This window comes from Elgaria multicarinata, chromosome 9 (genome assembly GCF_023053635.1).
Source record: "Elgaria multicarinata webbii isolate HBS135686 ecotype San Diego chromosome 9, rElgMul1.1.pri, whole genome shotgun sequence".
NCBI classification, from domain to species: Eukaryota; Metazoa; Chordata; class Lepidosauria; order Squamata; family Anguidae; genus Elgaria; species Elgaria multicarinata.
The window spans coordinates 101,325,212-101,336,866 of record NC_086179.1 but is presented as its reverse complement, the minus strand read 5'-3'; the positions used below and the strand labels follow the sequence as shown (position 1 = coordinate 101,336,866).

Sequence of the window (11,655 nt, the reverse complement as noted above, 5' to 3'; positions counted from 1 at the left end):
AAAAACTTTTGGTTTACTATTATTTTGCTGCTGCCATCCTTATGAAGGGAGAATCTTCAATCTATGTGTGTGTGTAGATTTATAGCATTTGGCTTATTGCTTTTGTCCTTAAAGTGAAAAGGAACTTGGCTTTTTCCCAGTATGTAATAGCCTCCTTTCCTAGTCAGACTGATTTACTGTAGGCAGCCAGGGCAGAGCATAATAATATAATAACCTAGCTGCATCAGAACATAAGTCTATCTAGTCCATCATCCTGATTATCCAATGAGATGTTTCCAGAAAGCTCACATACAGGACCTGAAGACTTCCCCCAGTGTTGCTCTCCAGCAAATGATATTCAGAGGCATACTGCTTATGAAGTTGCAAGTTGTGTATAGCTAACATGACTAGGAGCTATTGATAGACTTTTCTTTCATTCTTTTTTACATGCCTGCATTTACTATAGAATACAATACCTTCATAACATAGTATTGGAAACTAACCTTACTTTTAAGAGGCTCTCTTGTTATATGCAATGTGTGCTCATTGCTGTAGTGAAGTTCTGTTTTTTGTGTTTTGCAGGATCCTTCCTTCTATCCTCCATGGATATCAACTGCACTGGTCAAGGATGAAGAGCAGCCCTCACAGGCCCCTGATTCTCAAGAGACGGAAATTGTCTCTCCCACATACTGAAGCATTTAACACCCTGGTAAGAAATGAATCAGATGGACAGACTGCTGGATCCTCTAAGCAGGAACAAGCAAGAACAGATGAGCCTGTCATAAACGGAAAGGAACCTGCAATTCAGGAAGTCTCTACAAGAATTAGAATAATTGACCACCCCACCTTATCAAATGCACAGGTGGTAGCTGTTCCTACCAACACAGATATTCAAAGCATCCTTGAGGCTATGAGAGCCAAAGGGAAAGAATCTGGTAGTAATGAGCCTAACAAGTTTATTTTCATCAGTAGTGGGAGCAGGTCTTCCAGCATGAAGTCAAGAGCATTTCAGAATCTGTTCAAATCTGAAGATGAGCACATTATCACCAATAGCAGGGCACAGAAAGAAGTAACGTGCATTGGGCAAAGCTCTGGGAGAATGGAAAAGTCAACCTTTTCGACATCAGAATTGCTGTCTACGGGAGGACGAGAACAGGGCGGAAACAGTATGTAGATCCTTTCATTATGAAACATGCAGATTTTGTGCTGATGGACAATGCAAGCACCTTTCGTAGGAGTATCTTTCAGAGCAGTAAACCCCAGTAGTTGAAACCTGAAGTTCTTCAATAGTGCATTTCAAAACTCTGGTACACGTGACTGGAAACGATGGCTAAACAGTCATTCTTAAGCTACGTGCCAAGGCACCCTGGGCCTTGTGAACTTTTAGTGTGCCACAGGAAATAGTTAAATGCTTATATGAACCCAAAGCACCCATCCACAAAAGGAGCTGCCACCCACTCTGTCTCTGTGTGAATCCACAGGTCTGGGTTTGCCTCTTTCTAATCAGGAGTCATGCCCAGCATAAGCATACAGGTAGAAACACAGGGGCAGGGCTTCAAGGGCAGGTAATTCCTATCCTTACACATTCTTAGGGCAAGCCTTTTAGGGTGTAAGAGTGCATGTGCCTTCTATTTAATTATTATTTTTTAAAGTGTACCTCAGCTATCAGAACTTTGGGAAATACTGCTATAGCAACAAAGTCGTGGTCAAAGATAGCATTTCCTGATTCTACAAGTTGCCATAAGTGAGACTCAAGGGGAGTTGTTTAAGTTATAGCCTGAACTTAAGCATGTCTGCTTGGATGTAAGTCCCATGGATTTAAAGAGAGGTATTGGATAGCGGTATTGGTTAAATAAATTTAACTAATATCTCTATCCAAGATACAAGAAATAATTTATGGCATAAAAATAAATAAATACTTAATTAAATTCTTGAGTAACATTGGTTGGAGAATAATGTTTTCAGAGTTATAAAATCTCTATGTATCTATTAATTTTATTTTATTGCACTCTTTGTAAAATATAGCTGGTAATGAATTGGAGTTTTTTCTTAAATTATGCCCTCTGTCTACCATTCCATTAAAATCCTTCCTAAGAGGCCCTTATAATCATAGCATTTTTATAAATTCTTAAAGACTGAGTTTGCATATCATGATAAGCCATGATGGTTTTATTTTCCTGAGTAAGCCACGAGGGTTTATTGTGTAATCTGCAACACAATAACCCTCATGCTGTAGTTTTCCTCAATCACAGTGGCTTATTTAGCCAAATAAGCCAATCTAACAGGCCATGGTCTGCAGTGAGGTTTATTTAAACCATCATGGCTTATTGTGTCATCTGATGCTCCACAGTGGCTTATTTATTTATTTATTACATTTTTATACTGCCCAATAGCCGAAGCTCTCTGGGCGGTTCACAAAAATTAAAACCATGAAAAGCATAAAAACAACCAACAATTTAAAAACACAAATACAAAATACAATATAAAAAGCACACTTAAAGAGTGGTTTAACGATTGCCTGCAGAGGCACTTTGCAAGAGAGGGGTCAAAACTGCTGCCGCTACTCTGCTCCAGCCAGCAGATCTCTGCTTCCAAGATCTGACTATCCACAGATTGTACTTGCCATCCAACCCTGCCCTGACCCTGACAATACACACTACACATTTCCTAAGTGTCAAACACTTTTTTGGTTGGGCCACCGCCACCGCCGCTGCATAGGGTTTTCACTGCATTGGCTGCATCCCCCCTACGAGGGACACCAGTGTGAGTTTTGGCTCCAGTCCTACAAAGTTCCACAGAGTTACAGCCCCTGCCCCTATTATGAGTGCATGTCTTTGTAATTACAAAGGGTTTTCATTGAACTTTGGGTGCCTCCCTACTAGGGAAAGCTTTCCCCCCCTTTTTATTGTGAATTTAACAAAACGCAACAAAAAATAAATCTTGAAAAAGAAAAACATTACATACATAGGAATATCATCATTTCCCCCCATCAGATATACCATTAAAAAGGGGGGGAGTAGGGAGAGAGTTATGCATAGGTTTCAAGAAAGGCAGACGAAATATCCATGTAATCCACTCACAAAAGGTGTCAATATAACATCCATTCACATGTTGATAATGTTAAATCCTCAGTTTTTTGCATTATGGGAGGTGAGCATTTATCTTTCCAGTGTGATAGTATAAGTCTTTTAGCTGTCATAAGGGCTTTGAAAATCTATTTGCGCTGACCGTTTGTTAACTACCAAGAAGCCAGTAGGTAGTTTAGGAGGGCTTCCATATTAAAGATTGTTTCAGTACAAAGTTTATCCTTATTATAACCTCCCAAAAGGGGGCAACTACTGGGCATTGCCAAAACAAATGAATTAAACAAGCATTAGGTGCCTCGTGTGGCGCAGAGTGGTAAGCGGCAGTTACTGCAGCCGAACCTCTCCCCACGGCCTGATTTCGATCCCAGCGGAATCTGGTTCTCAGGCAGCCGGCTCAGGTCAACTCAGCCTTCCATCCTTCCGAGGTCAGTTAAATGAGTACCCAGCTAGCTGGGGAAAACGTAACTGCGACTGGGGAAGGGAAGGCAATGGCAAACCACCCCACTACAAAGTCTGCCAAGAAAACGTCAGAGAAAGGAGGTGTCCCTCTAGGAGACAGCAATGACTCAAGTGCTTGCACGAGAAGGTCCTTTCCTTTCTTTTTCCTAGGTGCATTACACCTCCAACAATTATGCAAGTTAGACAAAACCTTATTAAAAAGGCATCGTGGAGTCCAATACACCCAAAATAGAATTTTTCGCTGAATAAGACGTAGTGTAAGATCCATAGAAGTTTCAGATACAGACTCTAAGGCAACAATGCATTGAATAGGCAAAATAGGACACTCCAATTCTCTATTCCAATCCTGTCTTAAACAATGGGTATAGTATTTATTTACTTATAGTAAATGCTTATCTATATGGATCGTATGTCGACATGTCTGTTTAGCTGCTATAAGTGTTTCTAACAGTAATGGAGGCTCCGAAGCTGTAAAAACAGCTGAACCAAACCTACCTTCTAGCAAGTGTTGCAATTGCAAGTATTTCCATTCAGCTGTAGGCAAATTATATTTAACACATAAATCAGAAAATGACAAAAACTCGTCATATGTATCTATTAATTGATCCAAAGTAAAAATTATACGTCCATGTCCTCCACAAGAACACTTTCTTTCCAATTCTTAAATCTGGATTTCCCCATAAGATCAATTTAGCATGAGAGAATGGATCATACTGTAATTAACATGATACTATACACCACACCTCTCTAGCGCCCAAGACTGTAGGAAGGGGGTTATTCTAATATGTCAAGAATTGAGTGCCATCGATTTGGGAAGAGGTTTTAGACATAAGGATTCCAAGTGGCAATTCTAAACAAACTGGAAAAGACCAAAACTTATTACAAGCCAAAAGATAGGCCCAATGGTTCAAAGCAAGGTCTGGAAAACCAAACCCACCTTCTTTAATTGAAAGCTGCATCCGTTTCAAAGATATTCGAGGTGGGGAAGAACCCCAGAAGAAATTATGAAGCAACGCATTAAATTGTTGAAAGTATTTGCCAGGTATAGGAAAAGGAATCCCAGGAATAACATAGACAATTCGAAGTATAATTTTTATCTTAAGTGTGTTAAGACTTAACTTTAACGGTGCCCATCTATCCTTATCTCATGCAGTCACACTAATCAGCTTATTCAAATTTGTTTTAATTAGTTGAGAAATACCTCTGGGAATAAGTATTCCCAGATAGGTAATAAAATCAGGGTACCATTGAAATTGACCATTAGCCAACACACGAGGAAATATGCTGTCTCCACCTAGCATCAGTTCAGACTTTGAACAATTAATTGAATAACCGGTTAGATCACCGAAAGTATTAATCAGTTATATCAAACCAGGAATAGACACCCGGAGTTTAGAAATAAACAATAAAAGATCATCAGCATTAAACATAATGTTGAATTCTAAGTCAGCATGCACAAACCCGTGTATACTAATATTCTGTCTAATTGCACAAGCTAGGAGTTCCAAACATAGATCAAATATCAATGGGGAAAGTGGACATCCTTGTCTAGTACCTCGGCCAAGCACAAAAAAGGCTGACAACCAACTATTGGTCATCTCTAGCTTTTGGGGTCAAATATAAAATTCTAAACCCATTCAAAAATTCTTTTGGAAAACCAAAATTACTCAATGTAGCAAGCATACACTTCCAATGAATTTTGTCGAAGGCCTTCTCAGCGTCCAAGGAGACAATGGCTGCCTGGTCCGTTCTTTCTCTATTTAAAGCTATCAAATCCATAACTAATCTTCAATTATCAGCCCCCTGCCTATTTTTAATAAAACCCACAATCTCATCCAATCAATGTTGTAATGACTTGTTGCAGTCTATCAGCTAAAATTGCTGTTAATATCTTAATGTCAACATTTATTAGCGAGATCGGTCAGTAGTTAGCACAGTTAGTATGGTCCTTGCCAGCTTTAGGAATAACTGTAATATAAGCATCATTTAATGATGAAGAAAGTGATCCCTCTTCAAATATATATTTGTAAAGTTGATAAACATTTTGGAGCTCAAAAAGTAGAAAAGGACATCTGGACCTGGGGATTTCCCATTGTTCATGTTCAAAATTGCTTTTGTAATCTCTTCAGGTTTTATAGGAGCCATAACATGTTGCCTTTGCGAGGAATCTAAGCAAGGGAGCTTTATCTGAGCAAAAAAAGTATTCATATCCTGATTCGATATCTCACTACCATATAAAATCTTTAAAATAGTAGATTTATATCAGTAGAATGTATCATACTATTCTCATCTTTAATGTTTTTGGTGTTTAAGACAATGTGCCAAAATGTTACCATGACGTTCCCCATTTTCCCAGTATGCTTGTGGCAAGCAAGTTAAGGCAAATTCTGCCTGCTGAGAAAGAATATTGTTTTGGTTGCATTTAACTTTTTGCAACTCCTGATACAGTTGTGCTGTTGGGGAACTGGTGAATTGGGTTATAAGAGATTTCAATGTCTTATTTAAAAGCACCTGTTGCGCTGTTTTTTCTTATGTGAAGCATAGGCAATGGTTTGGCCCCTAATAAAGGCTTTGCTGGCCTCCCATTCCATGGCTCAGGAACCCACAGTATACCCTCATTAATATTGAAATATTCAGACAATTCAGCAAAGATCTGAGATTTAAACAACTCATCATTTAGAAGAGAAACATTAAAATGCCAAAGACCTGAAGGCCTTGGCAAGTCTGAGAACTGTAACTCCAAGCATACTGGAGCGTGGTTACCAATGTATCAATCCTGCAAGGATTTATTTGCTGCAGTAAAGAAGTGGAAACCAAGAAATAATCTAATCGAAAACAGTTATGTACTGGTGAAATAAAGGTGTTCTCTCTGTTATCAGGGTGCAATATTCTACAGTCAAACTATATAGGCCTGAAGTGTCTGTCTCACCACTGTTTGGGTCTTAGAGGCCAGTGTATTTCTATCCAATGAGGGATCTCAGATTTCATTAAAATCCACACCAACAAATAATCACAGGTCATATCAACCAATTTACTAAAACATTCGTGAAACATTGCAGGAGAGTCCATATTTGGCCCATATCGATTAATCACAGCAGTGATTTTATCCATGTATTTCCCCACCAAAATTATAAAGAGACCATCAGGACCAGTAATTAATTACCTGTTGCAGGGAAAAGGAAAGTAGTTTATGGATTAAAATTACCACCTCTTTGGAATGTGTTAAAGTATCTGTTACATAAACCTCACCAACCCAGTTCTTATTCAACAAGTAAGCATCTTATGTGAACTGCCCTGAGAGCTTTGGTTATGGGGTGGTATACAAATGCAATAAATAATGTAGTAATCATAATCATCATCGTCATCATCTTCAGCAGGCAGTTGGGTTTCAACATTAAGTTCTTTTAGCTTAGAAAGCATAATTTTCTGTTTGTTAGTATTTCTGTTTGTTAGTATAATGTGACATTCCATGAAGTCACATTAAACATTGGACAAAAAAGAAGTGTATTATTTGCCCCTCCACATAAACCTTACCAATGTGGAAAACATTTCTTACATTGAAATCACAAGTTTACTACAATACATACTGGTCTGTGAATTTTTTTTAAAAAGTGCTAATAGTTATCTTTCCCAAATAATAATAATAATAATAAAATATCAAAAAAAAAACCAACAGAGCTTGAAACAAAAACAAAAAAAGGCTAAAACAAACAAACAAAAAATCCTGCCTTACGTTAGAGACCACAGTGCACTCCCTCATCCCACCCTCCCCCTGTATTGAATTACTCAATCAATATTCAATCAAACCAGCAATCAATATTGAAATATTAGTAGATTGCATTGGAAAAGAAAAGGAAAAAACAGAAGCAAACCAGTAATTAAAAAGTAATAATAGTAATATGTCCATTAATATTAATACCTGTGTTAAATACATTACTAGTAATTAGTAAAAAATAATAATAAATGTATATGAAAATTGTATAGTAAATAACAGCAAAAAAAAAGGGAGAAAATATTAAAGATGGGTAACCAGAAAGCGGTTAAAAAGAATATTCACCAGTGTTTTTTAGGTAGTTAAGGATACACTGAAATTTATGAAAAAATGTTAAGAGCAAAAGAAAGCAAAAAAAAGAGGATGGAGAAAAAATGCAGGCTAGTAACAATACTCACACAGCACAGCCTCAAAAATACTCTCACGGCTCAGAGCACAGATCTCATGGGACAGATTTTTTGGTTTTGAGCCCAATTAAGAATGATTCAGCTGATTCAGGAATGTGAAACTTCTTAATTTGGCCTTCAGAATTAATATAGAGAATAGCTGGAAATCACAAATAATATTGTAATTTCAGGTTCTGATGGAGCATTCGTGTTTGGTGAATTTCCTTCTTTGATCAGATACTTCTTTTGAGTAATCGAGATAAACCATTATTTTTGCATTAGTTGGCCTCCACCAAACTCTCCTTTCTGCTGAGCTGTATGTAGAAGAAATTCCTTAGTTGAAGCATGCAGAAGCTGAATAATAACTGGCTGCTCTCTGGACCCACATGGATCCGCCAGATCCATGCTTTTTCGATATCCAGATGAAACTCCTCAGATAGCGCAAACAGCTCCTGCAGGAATTTCTCCATGAAGTCTGCCAGATGTAACTGTGCAGTCTGTTCAGGAACCCCGAGAATCTGCAGGTTACATCTCTGAGAATTATTTTCGAGCTGGGCAATTCTAGTAGATTACACATTGTGCAAACCAGTAGTCGCTGTTTCATTAGCGATCTCCCAATCCTCCAGCTTGTTGACTTTAGACTCCATTTGATTAAGACGAGTATCAATTGAGTCCACAGTCCCCTGTAGAGTATTATTTATTTTTTAATTTATTTAAAACATTTATATCCCACCCTATATCAATAAGATCTCATGGCGGCTTACTTATAGAATCTGAAATCGACTGGAGCTGGTCCAGCTGATCCAGTCGTGCCAACTGTTGACCTGTTTAGTCCAGTCATGCCAATTGTTGATCCATATGGTCCAAATGTGCCAATAATTTTGACTGTTGAGACAGCTGTAACAATATGCTTTTCATTAAAGCACTTACATCCTCATCATTTGTCCAAGAAGTCTTGGCAAGCATAGCGATGGTACGTTCTGGGGGTGTAGGTGGTGTTCCTATGGCTTTCTTAGGGCATGTCTGTTAGATCAATGTTCTTTTCACCCAAGGACGAGATCCAAACAGCCCTTAAGCACGACTCCACCATTCCAGCGACAGAGGGTTCAAAAGCGCTTTATTGATTAGTAATCAAGGCCTGGTCTCTACAAAGGGAGCAATCAGACAAAAGACATAAGGAATATGGTACAGTATTTGAGCTTTCAAGGGGCAGGGCCCAGTAGCAGCATTAACCAATCAGAACATAACACTGAGGCATAGCTAATTATGCTAAACAGTCCTGTGAACAATACCTTTGGCCTGACAGTAAGTAACAGAAGTTAACCTTGACACAACAGCACTTGGAATAAAACTGGAGCCAGGATTCTTGTTTATTTTAGATAAGAAGGATACAAGGATGCACACAAGGAGACATTCTCATACAGGGCATTATGACATTTTGCTTGGTGTGCAATGGAGATTTTACAGTTTCCTGTTAAAAATGGAGGTGGTTATGCTAACATTTCCCCCCTTAAAGCAATACAAAACTTAAGCTTGCTAGCTTCTTTTAGATCATCTGTGGCTAAGGCTTCACAATACAAATACTTTTGCTGGTGGATTACAGATTTTGCAAGATTTTTCACAAGAGACAAAATACAGGGAAGACAAAAAGCAAGGATAAACAAAAATCATTACAATGGAACGAAATACAATGCAAGAAATCCCTCTTTTAACTACTCTATATTGGATAACTAACTAGTGAGCTATCTAAATAGATCATCAGTGAGTGGTTCAACTGCTTAATGAGGAAGGCAAATTGATAACAGACAACAAAGAAAAGACTGAAGTGCTCAATTCCTACTTTGCCTCGGTCTTCTCCTAAAAGCAGGTCTATGACCCCCTCCTGGAAAAAGTGAAGCAGAAGTTGAGGGGGCAGGATTGCAGTTTGAGATTGATAAAGAAATGGTCAAAGAACACCTAATTTCCCTGAATGAGTTTAAATCTCCAGGGCCCGATGAGCTGTATCTAAGAGTAATGAAGGGGCTAGCAGAAGAACTCTCAGAACCCTTGTCTATTATCTTTGTAAAATCATGGAAGACGGGTGAGGTGCCGGACGACTGGAGGAGGGCTAACATTGTCCTTATCTTCAAAAAGGGCAAAAAGGAACCTGGGAACTACAGACCAGTCAGTCTGACTTCCATCCCTGGGCAAAATTCTGGAGCAGAATATAAAGAAGTCAATCTGTAAACACCTTGAAATCAATGCAGTGATTACTAGAAGCCAACATGGATTTGTCAGGAGGTGTAGGGAACGCTGATCAAATTTGCAGATGACACAAAATTGGGTAGGATAGCTAATACTCTGGAAGACAGAAACAAACTTCAAAGTGATCTTGATAGGCTGGAGTGCTGGGCTGAAAACAACAGAATGAAAATTAATAGGAATAAATGCCAAGTTCTACATTTAGGGAATAGAAACCAAATGCACAGTTACAAGATGGGGGACACTTGGCTCAGCAATACTACAAACGAGAAAGATCTTGGAATTGTTGTAGATCACAAGCTGAACACGAGCCAACAGTGCAACACGGCTGTAAGAAAGGCAAATGCTATTAATAGAAGTATAGCTTCCAAATCACGTGAGGTACTGGTTCCTCTCTATTTGGCCCTAGTTAGGCCTCATCTAGAGTACCGCGCCCAGTTCTGGGCTCCACAATTCAAGAAGGACGCAGACAAGCTGGAGCGTGTTCAGAGGAGGGCAACCAGGATGATCAGAGGTCTAGAAACAAAGCCCTATGGAGAGAGACTGAAAGAACTGGGCATGTTTAGCCTGGAGAAGAGAAGATTGAGAGCAGACATGATAGCACTCTTCAAATACTTAAAAGGTTGTCACACAGAGGAGGGCCAAGATCTCTTCTCAGAATGCAAGACACGGAATAACAGGCTCAAGTTAAAAGAAGCCAGATTCCGGCTGGACATCAGGAAAAACTTCCTAACTGTTAGAGCAGTGCGACAGTGGAATCAGTTACCTAGGGAGGTTGTGGGCTCTCCCACACTAGAGGCATTCAAGAGGCAGCTTGACAACTAACTGTCAGGGATTCCTGCATTAAGCAGGGGGTTGGACTTGATGGCCTTGTAGGCCCCTTCCAACTCTGCTATTCTATGATTCTTTGTTAACTTTCTTTTACAACTAACGTATGCTCTAAAAGTCCTTGGGTAGAATCATAATATGTGTACACAATTCTGAACCTTTAATTATCTTATATTTTGGCTTGTGTGGTGATCACAAGCTTTTGCAAGGCAGGAAGATAAGCATTTGCAAAGAACATTTGGCAATTGTGGAACGAAGCCAAGTCACTTATGAGTGGTAAAAGGCACAAATCCTTTCTTAAAAACATTTGCTATGGCAATTAAAGAAACTACTACTAAAGTAAGAATTATCAAAATTACAGCTACACAATCTTCACACACATGTAAGCTCATTAGTTTATCAAATATAACTTTAGTGTCCTTTAAATGTTGGGCTGAGTATTTATCCGTGAGTATCTGTGCTGGTTTCTTCGCCTATGTTGCTGGTGGCTTCCGGTGCACCAGAAGGCAGATGACCTTTGCTTTGCCTGTGTCCCTCTGGCACATGGGGCCAGGGGAGGCTTTATTTTAGAACAATGTGTCCATTTATCTGTCTATAATAATTTCACTTACAAGTACAAAGCAGCAAGGGCTTTTTCACTACTTTTAAGCAGGTAGGCTGGAACAATCTCTGACGATGAAGCATAACAATGGAGCTGAAAAAGAGAAAACTACAGGGCAATTACATATTCTTGGAATAAAACATTTCCCAATTCCTATTTAATTCTTTCTTGTTCCCCCACTAAAAACTGAGAGGAAAAGCCAAACATTAGTTCAAAAGAAAACAATTTAAGACCTTTTCTGACTTTAACAATGCAATTGGAAATACATCCACCCATTTCAAGGAAATTTCTAATTTAATTTTT

The 11,655-nt window shown here is 38.8% G+C and overlaps 1 protein-coding gene across 1 annotated transcript in view; it reads left to right on the top strand.

The window, feature by feature from the left end:
* Positions 1 to 563: 563 nt before the first annotated feature.
* Positions 564 to 11,655, top strand: part of FOXM1 (forkhead box M1) — a 94,312-nt gene continuing 83,220 nt past the window's right edge. The window contains exon 1 of the mRNA XM_063134411.1: positions 564 to 1,145. Within this exon, the coding sequence (XP_062990481.1) occupies positions 608 to 1,145 (538 nt within the window). The 5' untranslated portion in view covers positions 564 to 607. The remainder of the gene's footprint in view (positions 1,146 to 11,655) is intronic.